At 33.8% G+C, this 23,173-nt stretch overlaps 1 protein-coding gene across 4 annotated transcripts in view; it reads right to left on the bottom strand.

Moving 5' to 3' along the window:
• The window catches only part of KIF27 (kinesin family member 27), a 127,882-nt gene that overhangs the window by 18,966 nt on the left and 85,743 nt on the right, over positions 1–23,173 (bottom strand). For all 4 annotated transcript variants that reach the window (XM_051966279.1, XM_051966287.1, XM_051966294.1 and 1 more), the window contains 4 exons: positions 11,241–11,417; positions 10,387–10,602; positions 6,311–6,517; positions 1,903–2,101 (listed from right to left, as the gene is read on the bottom strand). In XM_051966279.1, coding sequence (XP_051822239.1) covers positions 1,903–2,101; positions 6,311–6,517; positions 10,387–10,602; positions 11,241–11,417 — 799 coding nt within the window. The remainder of the gene's footprint in view (positions 1–1,902; positions 2,102–6,310; positions 6,518–10,386; positions 10,603–11,240; positions 11,418–23,173) is intronic.

Genomic DNA, 23,173 nt, shown 5'->3' with positions numbered 1-23,173 from the left:
TGTTTTAAAGTTATTGATAGTTTAAATATATATTATATTTACTTATTTATAAGGAGATTTCAGTACTTTCAGGGGCCACAGTAGGTTTGGGAAGGTTTTTCTTCCACCAAAATAGATTACAACCTGTCTTCGAGAGGTTTTTTATATTTCTGCACCCTCAAGTCATTTTGTTGCTAGCCTTCTAAAGATAGGTCATTTAATACTCAGCTAGCTTGATCTTCAAATGACTAGATACATACAGTCTTGTCTTCTTCAGTCTTCAGGGGAAACACCTGTGAAGATGTTTCCAATTTGTTAGGATCAAGAAGAGATTATATTCAACTTATATATTTTTGGAAAATCCAAGGTCATCTATGTGCTAGGAAGAGGAAATATACTAATTTTACATTTTTAAGTCAGAATTTATAATAAAATAATATTAAGTGCTTTAAGGTTTGCAAAGTTCTTTAAAAATATCTTATCCTCTAAAAACCCTAACGACCTGTTATTATATAAACCTTATTGTACACAGATGTGGAAATTGAGGCAGGCAGAAATTAGCTCACTTGTCCAGGGTTACACAGCTATCTAAGGCTCAATGTGAAATAAGGTCTTCCTAATGCTAGCACTCTATTCTTTCCTCCTACTCTATTCTTTTACTCCTCCTTTGTAAAGAGAGAAGCTGGTAAGCTTTTCAAAGTGTGTTGGGATCTTGCTTGTAATTTATACAGTCTTAGAGAGTTTGCCTAGGCCTTGGGACTAATTATAGTCAGTTTAGTGCAGGGATAGATAGGTCTTCCTTATTTGAGGCCAGCTCTCTTATGCATTATACTGTGCTGCCTCATAAAAGTATATATAAAATTTTTATGACTTCAGAGAGAAACGTGTTCATTACTGGTCTTTTTAACACTTGTTTTTTGTACTTCTTTATTAGGTCAGTATGCAAACCACACCCATTATTTTGTTATTTTATCTCTCTCCTGCATGCATGTATAAAATGGATGTATTTCAGCAAGCTTTAATAATTTTTAAGGTTTTCAAGTAAAACTTGTGGAAAGTATAATTTTATAAATATGTGATATACAAAAAAGAATCCTATTTAGTTTGCATAGTGCTTAAAAGCAGTAATAATGTAAAAAATATTTTAAAAATCACTTTGTAAACATTTAAAATGAGACACAAATTAACTTAATGAGATCTTAATATGGGTATGTTTAAATGTAGTAAATTAAATGACCCTTATAAAAAAAAATCTCATCTTGGGAGCAACTGGTTGCTTTGGTTACTTGTCATAGGACTAATACACAAATTTGTCTTAACATTCCAAGTCACCATGTCCTCCACTGACTTTGTACTCATATTACTTCTTTTGGGATCCTCTTAGTAACTCGTTCTCAGCTTCAGATTCAGGGGAATAAGGACTAAACAGTTGGGGAATCAGAAGTCCTAGCATAGGTTTTGTTACTAGTACAACACTTTTATTTACTGTACTAGCCCTGAGATCAAGTAGTACGCTGAAGAAATACTCCATCAGAGCTGACTAATGGGATTCCTATATATCAATGTGTGCTGACAACAAGTAACTATTAATGGATTGTAGCATTTCTCATCAACAGGATATATGGTGAATCATCACTGAATATATGGTAAATTTTTAAGAGCAATCTAGTTAAGAGATTCTAGTAACTTTGTTATCAACATAAAATTATTTGCCTTCTGTTGAAAATGACTACCTTCTGACTGGGGCCAGACAAAAAAGTAATAACTGCGATCAAAAAAATTAATTTAAAAACTGTATATTTAACAATTGTGTATTGCTTTATCTCTTGTTCTCTTAAAGCTTCCCCATATGCAGCCTTTTTTTCTTGTACATTCTATCCCTCTCCTGCAAGCATTCATACATTTCACAAACAGAAAAAATACCTTTGAAATACTGCAAGAGTAACTGCATCTTTTGTTCGTGCTCTTTCCATTGAAGGGTTAGCTGTCTGTCATTTTGCAGCTTGAGGTGCTCTAATGCAGACTCCAGTTCACGAATCTTGTTGTCTTGTTCCTGAACCTTCATTTTAATTTCTTCATTTTCTAAATTTAGTTTACGTTCAGCTTCTCGCAAACTAACCACCTACCAAATATATAATATTTTAACTTTTTAATTATATTTCAGGTTACCTGATTAACCTGTTTTCCTTAGTCAACACAGATGACTTTACTGTAACATCAGTGGACAAACCAAGGTATTTACAGGTTCTTACATGTTTTATCTAACATCAGTATAAAAGAATTCGGTGTTTAGTAGCATTTATTAGAAATACGAATTGGTATAGCATTTTATTAAATTTGTACAGTGTCTAGCAAATAGCAGGTGCTTAATACAACTTACTAACTGTATTGCCCTGTGTTAGGCACTGGCAATACAATGATAGAATCAAACACAGCCCCCTGTCAATTAAAGTAGTTAATAGTTTCTCAGAAAATAGCACTTGTACTTAACTATAATACAAATTAGGTGGTAAGCACAAAGGGAGAGATTTATATAAAATGGTAGGAGAAATTCTAGATTTGGAGTGGGGAGGAGTTGGAAGGTTTTAAGGATGCAGTATCATATCTGCATTAGGCCTTGAAGGGAAAGGTTTCAGTAGGTAGTATGTAGAAGGGAAAAGAACTCATCCAAGGTTTGAGATTTGACATGAGCCAAAGGTGTGAAGATTAAAGATGATATGATGAGAGTGAAGGGAATTAAGCATTCCAATTTGGCTAGAACATGTTGTATAAAAGGGAATATTATGAAAAACAGGTGGAAAGGTATGCTGGAAACAGACTGCAGTGGACCTTGAATGCCAGGCTTAAGGAATTTGTAATCTACTACTTGTATCCAACCTGAAGTCACTCATAGTTTGTGAGCATGGAGAACGATGCGCTCAGTTCTATGCATCAGGAAGTTCATGCATGCACATGGTGGTATGAAACATGGAATCTGGTAGGAAAGCCCGGAAGATGAAAGAATCTTTAATCATGAGTAGTAGGGATGAAAAAGAAGATAGAGATAGAATAAACAGGATATGATGAGTAAATAAGCTGGAGTGAGGGAAGATAAAAAAGGGAAAAATATATAATTTTAAATACAAGCTATTCTCAAAGGATGGTGGTACTTTCAACAAAGATAGGGACATTAGGAGAAGGGGGTTTCAGGAGTTTCAGGAGAAGACAAGATATTTAGCAAATAGTTAGAAAGATGGGATTCTGAGGAGAGACCAAGGAAAGAGAATAGATTTAGGAGTTATCCACGTAAAAGTATTCATTGAAACCATGAGAATATTTGAGATTGTCAAGAAAGAGGTAAGGTCATAAAAAAGGTTATCTAGACAAATCCTTGGGGGTTGCCTTTCTCTAATCAACAGGTTTCAAGGATGAGGAAATAAGGAAGGAAAACAAGGAATAACTATTTAAATATATCAAGAATTGTCTTTTCCCTCCCAATGAATTTCTCTGACATGATGGTTTCAATTTGTATTTTGTTCTTTTTTGTTTTTAGCATTTTTGCTCTTGAAAGTTAAGAAGCTAAATCTTTTAAAACCACCTAAACTTCTACTATATCTCCTCCCAACCTAAACCTAGAAAATGAGTGTTTAAGTTCTGTGCCATTTAAAATCTGTGATAGATCTATTATATTGTAACTGCTTTAAGCATGCCCTAAAATAAATATTTTAGAATAGCTAAAGAACTATGCTATTTAACATTTTTTTTATAAATGACTTGAATAAAGGCATTAATCATGCATCAAATGTACAAATGAGACAAAAGTGAGGATAATTATGTATTTAATGGAAGTGAGTATCCATAAAAATTTCTACAGCCTAAAACATGGAGGCTGATGAAACATAAATAAATATAAAGTCTTTACACCTGAATTAAAAAAAAAAAAGTAAACTTCACAACTATGTGATGAGGAGATATGGCAAAACAACGGTGTATATTTAAGAAAGATCTGATCTGATTCTTTGTTATGACAAGGTCAAAATGACCTTACAGTTGTAATATGGCACCCTAAAAAAAACCAAATGGGTTAGATTAAATGAGGAATAATGGCTAGAACTAGGGAAGTGGTAGTCTTGCTGTTCTCTACCCCTAGTTAGAATTCTTTGTCCAGTTCTAAAAGTCTTATTTTAGGAAGAACAATGAATAAGATGGACTGATACTCTCCAAAAGTGAAGGGTCACATGAGGAAAAGTTGAAAGAAATGGATGTTTATCATGGAAAAAAAGATTTGGGGAATTTGTGTTGGCTATTTACATGTATCTGAAGGACTGTCCTGTGAGAAAAAAGCAGATTTGTCTCACCTGGCTTTAGAGGGCAGGACTAATTAAATTTATTTTTAAAAGGAAAATGTCTTCACAATCAGCCCTTCAAAAGTAGAATAGAATGCCTTGGGAGTCAGTTATTAGAAGTCTTAAATCAAAGCTTGAATGATACTCCTTAGTTATGTTGTAGAAGGGATTCTTGATCAGACCTAGACAGCTTCAATTTTGCAATTTTGGTAGTCCTATCTTCAAATTTCCTATGTATGCAGATTCAAATCATATGCCACTATGCCCTCTTTTTTCCTTTTAAAAGCCAATCCTTCCAAATGATGTTTATTCATTCAAAAAATTATTATGCATCTAGTATGTGTAAAACACTGCTCAAAAAACCTTTATTAGGCACCTAGTATGTGTAAAACATTGCAGATACAAGTAAGTATTGCATACAATATACAGTCGTGATATATACAGCACCATGTACTATACTAAGTTATAACATATACCAAACATACATGAGATTTCCTCCTCCTCGAAGCTTATATTCTAAAAATTCCACACCTTTGCAGTTTTGTCCAATTGAGAAAAATGCAAAGTTAAAAACTGGGAAGTAATAGCCAACTAGAGGTAATTTCATAAATTGAAGTTCTAGCCCCTAAACAAAAAATTGAAGGCCCTCCTCTCTTTTCTCCATTATTTCAAATATTCACAATTCATCATAATGGATACGTTTCCCACCACTGTGGCCAAAAATAATCATCTGGTATCCAGCTTTTGGTGATCCAATCCACCAATATCCAGCAATAACTGAACTGGTAGACTGGTAGGTCCTTAGAAAATAGGAATATAATCCTTTGCCAGAATGGCTCACTATAAAGCCTCTCAGATTGGGCAAACCTGTCATTCAAATTGTCACTGGGCAGCACTATGGTGTCATTGCCATGCTTTCATGAAGCATCACAGAATAACTTTAGTGAATGTGTCTCTTATTCTCTTGTCATAAAAGAATAACATCTTTCCAGAAAAAAAAAAAGATTTCTTCCTTTCATGGACCCCTTTTGGATTTATGAGTGGTAATATAAGGAATATTAATACCTGTGATTGGATGGGAGTTGTTAACTCTCCTTTTACTAAGGCTATATAGCAAAATAAAAGACTAATTGATACTCATTTGCTACTAAGCTTTTCTAGGCTATTATTCGTTATTAGAATCTTTTTAGTATAATTACTTTCTATAACAACATTTAAACTTTCATCATTACATTTGTTAAGAGAAATCATAATTTTGTCAAATCTGAAGTTTTATTTTAAATTCCCTTAAGTATTTTTTGCATGTTACTTGGCTTTATTCTAAACAATATTAATTAATTCGCCCTTGTAAGAAAAGGACAAATAAAATGGGAATTTTAAACATTGAGGTACGTAGAAAATGCTTTTTTTTGAATTTACTAAGAACATTATTCAATAACATAAAATAAAAGAGTAAGATTATTACATATATTCAAATAAAGATAAAACATATTACTATTGTTTCTATAATATATGCAACTTTGAAATCTCATCCTAATGTCTACCTAATAGGAGGAAGAGCAAGCAAGAATCTGATGAAGTGCAGTATTTTATCATTAATTCAAATTTAAAAGTCCAAATCTGTGGGGTTTTATTTTACTAGAAAAGAGCCAACAAATATACAGTAATGGACAAAGGTTATTATATACATCCTTTGATACATATTTCCAAGAAGCCCACAATATCACCTTAATATCAATTTGGCTAAACATAGGAAATATGTAAAGAGCTTACAAATTTAGCACATTTAACAGCTTAATCTGGACAAATGTGGGGGAAGGGACCTTGATTTCATTGTGAAGCAATGCTTAAATTTGTAGCCAAGGTAAGGGCTATTAGGCTTTTGATTGATAGACTTTTTTAACTTTTTTGAAAAAAAAAATTCAAATTAAATTTGATGTTTCTTTGCATAAACTATGCAATTAAAAATTAATTGCAGTTAATGTTCAGTCACTTAAAAAACAAACCTTGTTGAAGTATTTGTAAAGGATAGCTCTGATCTCAGCAGGAGTCAGGCAAATCAGTTTTTCCATAATATTTGCCTCACTCTGGGTCAGGATATGGAATGAGGCTCTAAGTGAATGCTGACGACTCTGGATGCTTTCATTTTTGTAATCAATTGCAGCTTCCAGTGCTTCAATCCCTTCTTCAAGCTGGAAAAGAAGATGTTCTTCCTAGAGAATAAACACAATAGGAACTACTGAATTTCAAATGAAAATGCTCTATAGTTGGGCCTCATCACAGTCTCACTAACACAGCAAAGCATCCCCACTCTATATGCTACGGAAAATATCTGATAACTAGAGCACTCACCAACACCTCTAGTTTCTCCTAATAGGTTTAGCACTATGGCCCCTTCTGCCTTGTAGAACAACTAAATTAAAGTCCATATCCTTTTTTTCTGCAGTGGGATTTGGATCAGATCATACTATGAAAAAGGTAAAACAAAAATAGCTAAGTAGAATATTAATAAGTAGAAAGCAAAGGAAACATTTTGAAAGGAAAGAAGAGAAAGCAGCTGCTCGTTTATTCAATTGTGTCTGATTCTTTATGACCATCTCATGGATCGTAATAAGCCAAGACCTTCTATCCTTCACTGTCTCCCAAAGTCTTTTCAAGCTCATGTTTGCTGCTTCCATGACACTATCATTTCATCCTTTGCTGCTCCCTTTTCCTTTTTGCCTTCAATCTTTACCAACATCAGGTTCTCATTAGGTGACCAAAGTATTTCAGCTTCAGTATTCTTTTTGTTCAGTAGTCTGAATTAATTTCTTTAAATACTGACTGATTTGATCTTCTTATTGTCCAAAGGACTCTCAAAAGTCTTCTCTAACACCATGATTCTATAGCTCACAGCCATACATTACTACTAGAAAAATCATGGTCCTGACTATAATATGTATATCTTTGTCGGCAAGATGATGTCTCTGGCTCTTTAACATATTATTCAGATTTGCCACAGCTTTCTTTCCAAAGAGCACACATCTTTTAATTTCATAACTGCAGCTGATATTGGCAGTGAGCCCAAGAATATAAAATATATGACTTCTTTTTGCTTTATTTGCCAGAAAGTGATGGGATCAGTTGCCATGCACTTCAATAAGGACTTATATAATAAAAGATTGGGCTTTTTTTAATCTTTAGGATATAATGGGAAAAGAAATGAGAATGAATTTTATGGTAACAAAAGGAAACTTTTGACAGTCATCATTGTCTTAGAAGTTTCTGACAACTGTCCTGATATATCTTTGAAATAACACAAGTTAGAAATTTCTACTCCAAGCTTTTCTGATGATAACAGATTGTTTGACAGTGTATATGTATATGTGTATATGAGGTGGGGTGGAGAGAGGAAAAATTTATGTCTCAGAAGAATTTGGAATATTTTTGATCAATCTGGGAAAAGATATGCTGACATCTAGAACTTTATACTAGAAATTCAGAGGAAAAATACATGATAATTTATCCTAATAGATATTTGAATAAGATACACTTCCCCCCCTTACAACACTGTTTAGTTTTGAAAACATTTTTTCTGAGAGTCACTTAAATTTAACATAGAGATTTGAAAAATGATCCCATAGGAAACAAAATATTATCAGAAAATATTTTTTAAAATTTACCAAGAATGAACTGTTTTTTTTTTTTTTAATGCAATCAACTATATTCCTAAATCCCATGGAACATGGTATACATATATCCAAATGAGCTAAGAATACAAAAATCTTTTGTATTTTTAATGCACATTATTTCATGGGAAAGGTCAAATTTTTTACTTGGGTTAATGTAACAGGTTCAACTAAAAACACTTCTAAGCTTTTAAACAACATAGTAGGTAAAGCTAGAAGCTACATGATAATAATCTTCATTTTACAAATAAGGCCCAAAAGGTGAAATGATTTCTTCCAAGACCATACAAGGGTTAAAAGTAGGATCCAAATCTAGGCCACAAAGCAGTCTTGGGATAACGCTGGTTATAATGCAAGGTTCTATAGATTTAAAATGTGTGAAGTTGTTGAGTATACCTTGACCCAAAGGAGGGAGAAGAAGCTTCAACAAATAGATGTAAGTTGTGATTTTTAAAAACTCATGGAAATTTACCAAAGAGATGTATACACATAAAGTAGTCATATATCTAAGTTCAAATACTTGTACAATTTGAACTTTAAGAGGACTTATCTGATGATGTCCAAACGGTTAGATATCCTATATACCAGAAGAGATAACCAGAGTTTTTATTATTCACATGAAGCCATTCAACCAGGAATCTTATAAGTGTTAAAGTTTTATTTTGAGAAAAAGCATGCTCTGAATTTAGACAATCTATGTCTAGGCATATTGGTGGTGGTGGTGATAGCCTCATATATTAAAGCATTTGAGCACATGATTTATTATCTTCAGCTGGCCAGTTTATATGGCAGAATTGACATCCTAAGAAAATAATGGGTATCATCTTCTAGCATAACTATATCATAATTAGAATACAGTTATAAATAAAGCCTCAGAGAGTGAAAGGAGCTCAAGCAAAATGTAAAACAAATTCTGGGTTGCTTCCTATCAAGAAAATGATGTAGCTCTTCTTTCTTACACAATACTGCCTCCCTTCTACCTTTTCCATTTTGAACTTTGCCTGCCTTAAGAGTTTTAAGAAAATGACACTATTCAATAGACGATAATGAATGAAATTAGCTTAATATTCAAGGTCCCCCATCAAATGATTCTCTTCCCACATCAATCCATCCATCATGCCCCTCCTATTAATGCTACATTATTGCCCCTTCTTCAAATGTTATATCTTATACATAAACTTTTAGTATGTCTTTGTGTATGATGTGTCTTTCTCATTACTGTATATCTTTTCCCCTACCTAAATTTGCCATGTGCAGATTCTTCTCCACAAAGTCAAGCCTTTTATCTGATTTAAGATCTGGTTTAATGCCCTATAATCATTGCTTTCCTATATATTTCTAGGCTTCTAGGCACTAATTTATCATTTGAATCATTATCCATTTATTTAGATTTAGGGAGGGTAGACTGGAAGCTCTTTCAGGGAGAGGACTATGTTTTATAACTTGCTTTTGATTCTTCCATGGGCATGAAGGTGTTTAGTAAATGCTTATTTTGTTAATTCTTCTCTCTTATGCTCTTCCACCTATTAATTTTCAATAGCAGGGAGATCTAATTTGATAGTGTTATTCAATTCTGCACAGAAAAGTTGTATGGTTTCAAAAGCCATATATGGTAGATCACTGTGAACCTAAAGTATTTCAGAAGCTACTTCCCAATCAGTCTGTTTCCACATTGCTACCAAATAAAGATGATCTTAACTTGTTTCAATCTGGCATATCTTCTATACCATATATATGCTTCTCCCTTCCCTTGGTTTCCCATAGTCCTCCATAACAAAGCCCAAAAGCCTCCCCATGAATCATTCTTCTAAACTGTTCAATTTCTCATGAATCGTTCTTCTAAGCTGTTCAATTTCTCTTGGATTTCTTGTCTTTCAATTATGACTGGATACAGACACTAAATATTTCTGAAGAAATTTCTACTGCAAAAAAGTCATTTCTGATTTTCTGATAAATGAATTCATTATCAACAATTAAAAATTTTGAGAAGCTTGGGAATTGGGAAGCCAATAAGCTAGATAATTTCTATGATAATGTTTAAGGAAACAAGGGAATGCAATCCATAAAAAAAGATTTTTACCTAAAAGTTATTTGATTATGTGCAAATGGTTGGACATAATACTGAACACAAGCTTGTGACTTTTGCCTGTGGAAAACGCGTTAGCCCTACTGTGCTTAGTTAGCAATGCCAGCCAAGAGCTATGTCCATAAAGCTCTAACAGTGAGGACTCCACAATATGTGTACAATCATGCTTTACTGTATTAAATTGATTTCACTTGATGAATTCATTACAGTTGGAGATTCCAATGAATTTTAAAATTTACCAGATTTTATGTTTACCTGACAGAGACAGAGGAATTATTCAAGTTAGGCATTAGTACAGCACTTCCAGTTCCAGTGAATATTGACTTACTTCAGGGGATAACATTCTACCATTTTTAAGTTTCTCATCGACACTATTTCTTCTTCTTTGTAGCTGATCTTTTTCTTTCTGAAGAGCCTGGACTTCTTCTGAAATCTTTATTTGCTCCTCAGCTGGAATGCTCTGGAGCTGCATGCTTTTATTAGCCAACTCTTGGTCCAACAAGTTCAGGCGAGTTGATATTTTCAAACTATCTTTGTTTAAAGCCTAAAAGACACAACCCCCCATCCCACCCCTCAAAAAGTTATTAATTCAAACTATATATTAATATTAATAAAAATGTTGCAAAACTAAATCTGAAAGTTGTGTTTCCATTTTATATGGGTATTAGATGAAATCAAGTTAAGAGTTATAGCTATTTATAAAAACATTCCCTTTAACTACTTCAAATGGTGAGCCTTAAACAAAAATTTCTGAAAAAGCCCTCGACATTTTATTAATTACAAAATGAAAACCTTTCTGGATTTGATAGGTTCCCATGAAATATCAGCTTAGGAAAGAGAATGATAAAGAGTCCTGATAGGTGATGACAGTAGTTATTTCTGTGCTATATTTTCAACTGTCTTTTATCCAACAACCAATGTTCACTATGAAACTAATGGGATTAGTTTAACTTCCATGACAGTTCAGCAGCCAAACTACTAACCTACTAGAACATTATACATATTTCACAAGTTTGCTTATAAATTTTTGTCTTGAAAAACTGGGCCATTTGCTATTTAATAAATGGCAAAAAAAAAAAAATTGAGAACATGAAAATTTTATTCCTTTCATTCTTTATGGTACGATGACTCACTTCTAAGAGAAGAGACATTTTACACAACTCTCAAACTAGAGCTAGGTACCTGACTAGATCGTAACTTCTTGTTTTCCAAGTGGCTCTTCTCTTGTAACAATGCTTCCTTCTTAGAAACAATTGCCTCTCTTTGCTTTAAGTCTTCTTCCAGCTCGGCTAATTCTTGATGTTGATGAAGAACTCTTTCTACTTCCTCATCTAACCACTTCTTTTGTTCGTCCAGTTTCTGTATTAAAATCCAGAGACATGTTAACTGTTTCAACTTTCACCTGTATAATGGTAGATGACAAAAGTAAATCTGAATCCACATGGCAGCATAAATTCAAATGTCTGGCATCATAAAAAAAGTTTTAAGTGTCACCAATAAGAATTATTTTATAGAATTATAAAATGGTAGTGCTCTAGTTAATACATTTTTATTTAAAAGGAATTAGGCAGCTAGATGGTGCAATGGAGAGAGCACCAGCTCTGGAATCAGGAAGACCAGAGTTCAACTGGCAAGTCACTTCATCCCAAATGTCATACCAAAAAAAAAAAAATTAGAATCATTCAAAAATAGACATAAAGATAAATTAATCTTTAAGTTAAAGGGATAAAAATTTTATATACTTAAATGTTAGTTCTTATGTGGCTCTTTTCAACAATGAGGTGATTTAAGGCAATTCCACTAGATTTGTGTTGAAGAGAACCATTTACAATCCAGAAAATGTACTATGGGAGCTGAATATGGACCACAAATAGTATTTTCACCTTTTTTTGTTTCTTTCTCATTTTTTCCTTTGTAATCTAATTTTTTTTTTGTGCAGCTTAACTACTTCATATGTGGATAAACGTGGAAATACATATAGAAGAATTGCACATGTTTAAGATATATTAAATTATTAAATTACTTGCTGTCTAGGGGAGGGAATAGGGAGAAAAATTTGAAACACAAGATTTTTTGCAAGGGTAAATGTTAAAAACTATCTTTGTACATATTTTGAAAATAAAAAGCTATTATTTAAAAAAATAAAGTTAATTTTAAAATATTATGTTCTTATTTTCATTGTTATTAATAGCAAATTATCATAAGAAAATCCCTGTCCATTTAAAATAGGTCAACATAAAAGAACCATGAAAATTAAAATATTCTCTAAAACAAAGAGCTCAGTTGCTCTCCAGAATTAAGAAATTTTAGCAGTAGGAATATGAAACTTTAAATTGTGGACCCCTTGGGCCTGAGTTGTGGGGTTGAGATGTTGTTTGTAAGCTTGGCAACTCAAAAGGTGGTATCTCAGAAGCTGGATTATCACCTGAGGTTCATCTAGAAGGAAAAACAGTAAGGACTGCATGTCAGGGGAGATTCAAGGAACAAGAAATAGAACCAGTAGCATTCTCGATTCCTATCAGGTAATAAAATATTAGAATCTATCACTGCTATGAAGTAAGATTTATACAAATCTTGAGTTCCTTGTATTATATATAACACACATTGTTACCTTTGCCTGACTATGCCCATGCTTTTCTTCTACATCTGTGGCAAGTAGGCCCCAATACTATACTCTTCTTTCTGAGAACTCTACCCTACAACCCCTTAGATCATAAAATAATTATGTGAGTATCAGAGATGGAAAAAATATCTAGTATTGTATGTCCGGGAGGAAGCCTTATAACTTTTCCAATCCACAAAGTATTGGAGTTGCCTCCCAGTGACATTGGAATCCAGTGCTTTCTTAACCATCAACTCCCTCCTTGGCCATCAATTACTACTGTAGAAAACTAATGAATGTAGACTTCAAGGTTTTATATTCTTTAAATAAGACAAAATAACTTTATTTAGTCACAATAACTAATAGACCAAATACATCTGGCACAGTGTGAAGGAGCCGTATCTGAAAATCAGCAAGCTTACTACTTGAGTGATTAGGACAAGATCAGTGTTCTGATCTTCCAATTTCCAGAAAGTGAAATTGGCAAGGTATTTTATGATTGATTAATAACCAAAGCCAGTCATTAATCTTTGAGGATCCAGTAGTATATTTATATATAGCCTGCAGTCTTATGATGGTCTTTTAAGTGCCTGGACTGTTTCCAAGCCTTTGAAGTCACAGTTGACTGAAGACTGGTAAATCATGAAGGATGTCAATAATTGCAAATGGAATCTATAGTTTGAATAAGTAGTGTTTTCTGAATGGGAGCATTGATGGAATTATTTAAAGACAGTGTCAATAAAGTTATTGTCAGTTTCGACAATAATGACAAATTGACAATAATGATTAAAATAATAAAAACTTTCATAAAGTGAGTCAATTATTCTAGTGGTAACAAAACTGGTTCCCTCTATCTGGCTGTTGAGTTGGGGACAGAGTGGATGGATGGATGCCTGAAACACAGTAGAGATGGAGCCTGATATACATACAGTAGAGAAAAAAAGCCAAGTTCCTTTAAATTCCTTTAAGTCTTAGCTAAAGCTACATCTTCTGTAAGAAATTTTTTCCAGTCACGCATTATATAATGCACTAGTGCCTTCCATTATTTCCACTTATCCCACTTATCTTTTTTGTACTTTGTTGTCTTATATTGTCTCCCCTATTAAACTGTGAGCTTCTTGGGAGCATAGGCTAATTTTTTTTACATCTTTCTTTGTATCACTTTGCTTAGCACAGTGCCTGGCATATAGTAGATGCTTAAAGTCTATATGTTCACAATAAATAGAAAATTAATTATGGCTCTCAGCTGGAGGTATGATGGCTAAATAAATCATGAAGCTACGTGCTATTTTCTTCAACAGTTGCAGGTAGAGAAATGATTGGTTTTAGTCAGTGTCCACCACCATAACTTGAGAATGCCCTGAAATAGAGACAAGTCTGTAACAGAGTTCAAGGCTACTGAAGACCAGAATCTCATGAAGTTTGGAAGAGATTTGTAGCAGTTATCACTGCTAGAGTAGAAACTCTAATAGTATAGCATGTGATCTAAAAATTTCAGCTCTTCCTAAATTAGGCTACATTTAGCTAAATTTATTTTTCCAACTTTATCTACAATTAGTACTTGCAGAATCACATCAGCATGTGTTCCTATTAACTAGATATGGTGCACATTGTCTATATATTTGGCATTCAAATAATGTGTCCAGCCCAATGGAGTTGTGCTCTCTGCAGTAGAGTTTGGATTGCTTGGCTGTTTAGTTCTAGAAAGGACCTCAGTGTCATGTATCTTATCCTGCCAGGTGATCTACAGAATCTTCCTAAGACAATTCAAATGGAAGCAATTCAGTTTCCTGGCATGGTACTAGTATATTGTCCAGGTTTTACAGGCATGCAACAATGAGGTCAGTACAAGGGCTCTATAGACCTTCAGTTTTGGTAGTCAGTCAAACACCTCTCTCACATATTTTATGGTCAACTCACACAGAGGATGCACTCACAAGGTAGTCAGAAAAAGAGATACAAGGACATTCTTAAGATATTTACTTAACTTTAGAATCAATGGGAGACACTGGCACAGGACTGCCTAGAATGATGTGCCCTCATGAGCAAAGCAGAACTGATTAACTCAGAAGAAACGTAAGATGCACAAAGTTAGAGGGATCACCCCAAATGTTCACACGGACTACTGTGGCAGAACACTCCAAGCTCGTATTGTCTATTCAGCCAGTTTAACTGAATTTGACTCTAACAAAGTAATGTTAAATTTGGTCCTCTTCGAGAACGAAGGACAATTATCACCACGGCTGTGTAAAGATAACAATGTTACTTTGGTGTAGTACTTAATAATTATTCCAGCACCAATTCTTGCATGTCTTAGAAGATAATATTCACAAATTACTAAAAAGTGACTGATAGGGTAATTCAAAGTACTTTTACTCATATTATTGAATGTATTTTCCAGTCACTCTTTTGGCAATAGTCCTGGAGTAGAGACAGAGCCCTAGAAAGTCCAGCATGGTGAAAACCAAGGCACGCCACAAATGATTCGAAGGCTTAAGTTTTATGGTGAATGATATTAGCTAAAAGCAAAAGATTGCTTTAGTCATGGCAAAGTTGGATTCCACCATTCTTTTTCTTCATGTAGAGACCCAGTGTCCTGTAGATGACACAGATGGCAAGTTAAACTTCCTCCAAAGATTTGTGGCCAATAATTCCTTAAAGTTCTAGACAATCATTAAGTTCAACTGTGTTGATCAGATTGGAGTCCCTGACTGAACCTTAATATCACATCAAAATTTTAGGTTTCCTGGGAACGTAATGCATCAACTGAGAGTGGATTTAATACAGCTCATACATATCCCTACAGTACAAAAAGCAGTAATCTGAGCTACTGATGATCTGCAGGCACTCTATCTGGTAGTAAAGACATGAAGCTCAACCACTATACTGTTCACACTACTGGGAGATAATGAGAGAATTAGGAGGTTTTATTGATGATCACTATTTGAGCCTCTAGTCAATAGGTATCCTGAGAAATGAAGCTTGGAGAAAAGAGGAAACCTTTTTTTTATTTCTAGTGCAATAGGAGTGATTAACTTTTTTACTGATTCTCTTAATTTGTCAAACTCAAGATTCACCTATAGAGGTTGTGACCTGCATGTCACAAATAATGCTCTGCTAATGCAATCATTTTAGATTAACAGTAAAATTGCATTCTCTTAAATAGTTATTCAAGCAGCTTCTTCAACTAACATTGTGTCTCTAAGGATTTTATAGGGCCATTTGTTTTGTGGAAATCAAAATACAGTCACCTATGGCATCCCCTCTATTATCCAATGAAGAAATGTAGTTAATTTGTCATTATACATTCTTAGTAAATCCATGTTGGTTGACTCCTGGAGATGACTACATTTTATAAATGCTTACAAACCATCTATTTAATCTATTCTAGAATTTTTCTTGACAGGAAAAGGCAATGATAAATGTTGGAGGGGATGTAGGAAAACTGGGACACTAATACGTTGTTGGTGGAGTTGTGAATTTATCCAATCATTCTGGAAAGCAATTTGGAACTATGCCCAAAGGGTTATCAAACTATGCAAACCCTTTGATCCAGTAGTGTTCTCTACTGTATGTCAAAGAGATCTTTAAAAAGAGAAAAGACTCATCTGTGCAAAAATATTTGTAACAGGCCTTTTTGTAGTGGCAAGAAACTGGAAACTTAGTGGATGCCCATCAGTTAGAGAATGGCTGAATAAGTTATTGTTAAGGGACAGGTCAGTTCTCCAAGAGCCTCCACAGTTCTGGATCATAGTATCTGAAGGAGGTGCAGGACAGCCTTTGCTCACACAGGTGTTGAGGACTGGGAATGAGATAAATTGGAGGCAGAGGGAAGAGGAGAGGGGTCAGACAATACAACGGGCTCTCAGTTAGAGAGGTCAGAGAACAGCCACTCAGCCACTGCCTCTTGGTCTCCTTGTATCATCCTCTCACAAGAGGAGATCCATTCTGGGTTGGATCACCAGCAGCCACTATGAAGTGGCTCCCATGTATTCCAACAAGTTATGGTATATGAATGTAATAGAATATTACTGTTCAATAAAAAACCATCACCAGAATGATTTCAGAAAGGCCTGGAGAGACTTACATGAACTGAAGTGAGTAGAACTAAGAGAACACTGAACACAGTAACAATAAGATTATGTGATGATCAACTGTGATGGACGTGGCACTTTTCAACAGATGATTCAGGCTAATTATAATAGACTTGTGATGGAGAGAGCCATCTTCACTCAGAGAGACTATGAGGACTGAGTCATAGTCCTTTATCCTCATATGGATCACAACATAGAATTTTTAGCTTTTTGTTGTTGATTGGTAGCTTTTCTCACATTTTTTCCTTTTTAATTAGATTTTTCTTGTGCAACATGATAAATGTGAAATATGTTTAAAAGAATTGCACATGTTTGACCTATATTGGATTACTTGCTATCTAGGGGAAGATGAAGGGAGGAAGGGAAAAAGAAAAATATGGAACACAAGGTTTTGCAAGGGTGAATTTTGAAAATTTTATTTGCATGTATTTTGAAAAATAACTATTTTATTAGTTTTCTTCAACACAATCTATCCTTAGGACCTCTGGAGTATTTTTTGTTGTTGTTTCGTGGATGTGCCACGTCCATCACAGTTGATCATCACATAATCTTATTGTTACTGTGTTCAGTATTCTCTTAGTTCTACTCACTTCAGTTCATGTAAGTCTCTCCAGGCCTTTCTGAAATCATTCTGGTGATGGTTTTTTATTGAACAGTAATATTCTATTACATTCATATACCATAACTTGTTGGAATACATGGGAGCCACTTCATAGTGGCTGCTGGTGATCCAACCCAGAATGGATCTCCTCTTGTGAGAGGATGATACAAGGAGACCAAGAGGCAACAACAACAATCCTCTTTAAGGATCTCTGAAGGCACTAAAAGTTCTAAATAGACTTTCTTTTCTCCCATTAAAATGAGAAAGAACATATAGCTATATTACCATACAGCTCTATCTAACTACTCAAATAAATGTACCTTTCAAATTTCGCTCAACTAAGTCTTAGTATGTCTATTTTAGAGTTCCTAGTCAGCTCTGGGCATTTCATCAGAAATGTTTGAATGTCTTCAATTACATAAAAGATCCATTTTCCCTCTGTATGATTATGCTCAGCTTTACAGGATAAATTATTCTTGGTTATAAGGCTATCTCTTTTTTCTTTTGGAATATCATATTCCTTTATAGTATAAGATACAAGATCTTCTATGATCCTAATTGTGGTTTGTTAGCACTTGAACTTCTTTTCTAGATGCTTGTCACATTTTTTTTTCCTTTGATGTGGGAGGTTTTGGACAGCAACATTTTGGGGGCTTTTCCTTTTGAAGTTCCTTTCAAGAGATTCTTTCTATTTTCACTTTCTTTGGTAGAATTTAAAAGATCTGGCCAATTTTCATTGGCATGTATCATCTCAAGATTTCTTAAAATACTGTGTCCAGTTTTATTTAATTTATGGTTTTCAGGGAGTTGAAATGTTTCTTAAGTTATCTCTCCTTGATCTGTTTTCTATTTAACTGTTTTTGAGATCATATATCTTACACCTTTTATTCTATTTAAAATTTTTAAAAATTTTATTCTAATATTTTTGTCTCATGAAGTCATTCTGTTTCTGTTTCACAAGAAATCCTTTACTTAATTAAAATTTATCACTAAGCTAATCTCCTGATTTTTTCCACCAGTTCTCATTTAATTTTTTAATATAATTTAATTCTGAATATTCACTTGGTACTTACAGAAAATACATTTTTCCCCGCTTTGAATCACTGCCTGCAATTGATATGAAACTATTCACTGCTACTTCTTTTGAGGGATCTCTAGATCTATATTATTTTTTGATTCAGGATAATGTTTTCTCTTTTATTAATCTCACTTTTTTGAATTAAGGTTCTGTACAAAGATTAGATTTTGTCCACTGCTATGTTTAAGGTGAGGTGTTTAGCCTGTCTTGAGCTGATCCTTGGTCACTTATGTTTTAAACTTGACCGATACCTTTCAGAGTTAAGGCAACTGGTATCTTTAAAGTTCAGAAGCAATTCAAGATCTTCTATGGTATCTCAAGATAATGTTCTAGGGACCTTGGAGAGTTCCAAGGCTGTGTTACTTTGGTCCCTGCCTATCCTTGGACTTCTAAAGATCCCCACCTAAAGGCCTGATGAGTTTCTAGGGTTTGTCAAAGAAAGGAGAGTTCCAGCCCTTGTTGCATACAGACAAAGAAACTTGCAGTCTACAGATTATATCTAATTTATGTCTGGTCCCATTGGAAAGCAGATGTTTTGATAAAAGATCTGATATCCCAAGACATATAGAGAATTAATTAAGATATATCAGAACAAGATCCATTTTCTAAAACATAAGAAGTCAATGTATATGAATGGGCAGCTTTGAAAAGAAAAAATGCAAGTTATAAATGAAATCCAAATAATTAATAATAATGAAATATTTCAAATCATTAATAATAATAGAAATTAAAATTAAAATAACTCTTGAGATTTTCCCTTCATACCTAGCAGAGTAGCATATAAGGAAAATGCCAATTGTTGAAGAAACTCTGGAAGAAGAGACACAAAAATGCACTTACCAGTGGAACTGTGAATGGATCCAGTCATTTTGGAAAATAATTTAAAACTATATCCCCAAACTAGGTTATATTCTTTTGTATATTGTCTTCTCTTATTAATCTGTACATTCCTTGAGGGCAAAGGACTCTTTTTTGTATTTATATTCCTAGGGATTATCACAGTGCCTGGCACAAAGCAAATATGAATGTAAAACAGGCTAGCCAATTAAGAGAAACTTTGGAAGATTTGTATGAAATGATGCAGAATGAAGTGAACAGAACCAGGAAATAATTTATATGACTATAGTTTTTAAAAGATGACTTTGGAAGACTTAAGAACTCTCAATGCAATGAATAACAATGACTCCAGACCCAAAATGAAGTAAACCTTCTTCCTCCACCACTTCTATATAGAGAAACAATGAAGTCTATGTTGTTTTAACATGGCCAGTGAACATGTAGGTCCATTCTGTTTGAATATACTTGTTACAAGGAAGAGTATCTATTTTGGGGGCGGGGTAAGAATTATTAGGGGATTGTTAGGTCCAAATTAGCTCCCTGGAGATCTGAGGATCAGCCAGAGTCAGGATAAGTAAAAGTCCATGGTCTTTAGAGGGAGAAGTTAAAGAAGCAGGCAAACTGCCAGGAGTTTTGCAAAAGATCTCTTCTTGATTCTGGAGTCCAGAATCTCCACCTTTCTCCCTCTTGTCCTGCCACCAAGTGAGTCCCTGATCTCTGTCACCCCACCCTCTAATCCTTGCCTATGATTATCTTAACTCCAAATATTGAGGCAGCACCAAACAGTGAGAAAGACCATTTTTCCAAACACACATGCTAATAGAGTCATTGTCAAATAAGTAATTAGCCTTAAGTGCTTGGTTGTCTGATTCAAGTGCACCTTTTCATAGTTTCAACCCTTTACAGGGGATAGTACTATCAATACTAAAAAATAAGAAAATAAAAGAATTGCAATATAACAATTATAAAATACACAGAGGAGAGCACATTCAAATAACCCAATATTGGAATGACTCCATTAAATTTATTATAAACTTTTAAAAAACAAGCTATGCATAATAGATGTTCACAGTTTTATGTAGAATTCTCTTTTGATCTTAAATATGGAAATGATCCTGTTGACAAATTTATAATAAATGTGAAAAACTGTGATATATTGGAATTAATATAAGTTATATATGTCAAATATTTTCATTTAACATGTTTTTTCTTTTAAAATAACTTTTCTTAGACATATTGTGGCTTGCAGGTTTTTTATAAATTGAAGGGACTGACTCTTTTGTAATTAATAATGGAAAAATTTTCCCAGCATGGAGAAATTTCAAGCTAAATACTATAATGTTCCCCTCTTCCCAAATGAATACAAATCCAGGATCTTTGTGTGATAACTTCCCTTCTACTTCAAGTATTTTTTTTTAAATAGCTTTTTATTACAAGTTATATGCATGGGTAATTTTATAGCATTGACAATTGCCAAACCTTTTGTTCCAATTTTTCCCCTCCTTCCCCTCACCTTCCTCCCCTAGATGGCAGGATGGACCAATACATATTAAATATGTTAAAGTAATAAATTAAATACAAAATAAGTATACATGTCCAAATAATTATTTTGCTGTACAAAAAGAATCAGACTCTGAAATAGTGTACAATTAGCCTGTGAAGAAAATCAAAAATGCAGGTGGACAAAAATAGAGGGATTGGGAATTCTATGTAATGGTTCATAGTCATCTCCCAGAGTTCTTTCACTGGGTATAGCTGGTTCAGTTCATTACTGCTCCATTGGAACTGATTTGGTTCATCTCATTGCTGAAGATGGCCAGATCCATCAAAATTGATCATATTACAGTATTATTGTTGAAGTATATAATGATCTCCTGGTCCTGCTCATTTCACTCAGCATCAGTTCATGTAAGTCTCTCCAGGACTTTCTGAAATCATCCTGTTGGTCATTTCTTACCAAACAATAATATTTCATAATATTCATATACCACAATTTATTCAGCCATTCTCCAGTTGATGGGCATCCACTCAGTTTCCAGTTTCTGGCCACTACAAAGAGGGCTGCCACAAACATTCTTGCACATATAGGTCCCTTTCCCTTCTTTAAGATCTCTCTGGAATATAAGCCCCTACCTTCAAGTATTTTAAGAAAAGGATTTTAGAAATTCTAAATTTAGAACTAAGTCCAATTCCCAATCATAGCCTATGATCACTTGATCATTATCAAATACTAATAAAAATTTTAGTCAAAATTGGTTTATATCCCACTTGCTAAAACAATTTCAAGTAGTGTTTATATCCTTAATAAATCAGGTGTCAGAATTAGAATTTCCTCCAGAGAAGTTGCCAGAAATAATTTCTTCTTTTGTTACAAACTATTCAAGGGTTAAATTTCACTTCAGCCCTGAAGTGACATCCCTTCCTACTACTCACAAGTAGGGTTGGTCATTTCTTTCTGAAAAGCATTATCTAGTGGGTGCAGCATAAATTGTTTTCCTGCCATTGGCATAAGTGGGAATCTTTGATGAAAAATTTCTGTTCATCACTGATTAGCATCATTTCAGGGAAATTCTTATTCATATTTTTTGTTCATAAGGTTTTTGTCAAAATTAAGAACTTCAAAAGTTCACATTTCTAAAAAATTCTTCTTACAATTTTAAAAAAATGTTAGGAGCTTGTTGTACATCAAAACATTCTGTATTATTTGAGCTTGTATTTGGATGTTATATGTTTCATCTGTATATGGTAAAATTATAATGTAAAATAATTATGAGCTTTTTATTGTACCATATTTTTTCTTTTTGGAAATAATATGGCATTTCAGCATTCTTTGTAACAAGCAAAGAACTGGGAGAAAGTGAGATATAGTTTCAATAATTGTGGTATATGAATTAATGGAATATTATAATGCAGTGGTAATAAGTTAACATTTAAATAGCACTTAACATGTGCCAGGCCCTGTGCTAAAAAGCTATAAAGTTATCTTATTTGATCCTCAAAACAATCATGGAAGGTAGTTATTATCCCAATATTACAAATGAGAAAACTGAGGCAGGCAGACGTTAAGTGATTTGCTCACTGTCACATAGCTAATAATTTTCAGAGTCTGGTTTGATAAAATTGTGCATTTGAAAGATTGGAAAAAATATGGGGAGACAATGATAATAACAAAAGTTGCAACATTTATATGGCACCTACTATGTGCCAGGTCCTATATTAAGAGCTTGATCCTCACAACAACAATCCTGGGAAACATACTATTATTATTCCTATGTAACAAATAAGAAAACTGAGCCAAAAGGTTAAATGACTTCCCCAAAATCTTGAGGCCACATTTGAACTCAGGTCTTCCTGACTCTGGGTCTGGTGCTCTATCCACTGTACCACCCACCTAGCTGCCTCAAGATATGTGTAAACTTATGAAGCAGAGTAAAATTACACAGCCAAAAAATGGAAACAAATAAGCTTATGAAGCAGAGTAAAATTACACAGCCATAAGAATGGAAACAAATAAGCTAACACTGTAAAAATCACTATAAGGAAGTCAAATTCAGAGTAACTAAAATATTAGAGATCAGATAATGAAACATTTCCCTCCCTGTGGCAACAAGGAAGGGCTTAACCAGGCAGAAGTACAAACCCTCAGATGCAGTCAATATACTGGGTATGTTTGCTTAACTATTTTTCTTTGTTATATGCAAGGATTCAGTCTAGAGGGGTAGGGCTCTTGGTTTTCCCCTCAGAAATAATTAGAATATAAAGAGAAGAGCTATCAATAAAACATATTTGGTAAATATCTGGCATTTCTTATGGCTAGTGTAAGCTTGTAAGAAATGTTTTAGCATTGCAGTAGTAGTCCAAGTTTAAATTTCAGGTTTCTCAAATAAAATTTGCAGAGGACCA

Source organism: Antechinus flavipes, chromosome 1 (genome assembly GCF_016432865.1).
Source record: "Antechinus flavipes isolate AdamAnt ecotype Samford, QLD, Australia chromosome 1, AdamAnt_v2, whole genome shotgun sequence".
Lineage (NCBI taxonomy): Eukaryota > Metazoa > Chordata > Mammalia > Dasyuromorphia > Dasyuridae > Antechinus > Antechinus flavipes.
Note: the sequence above shows the minus strand (reverse complement) of the source record. Positions and strands in the feature narration are given on the sequence as shown.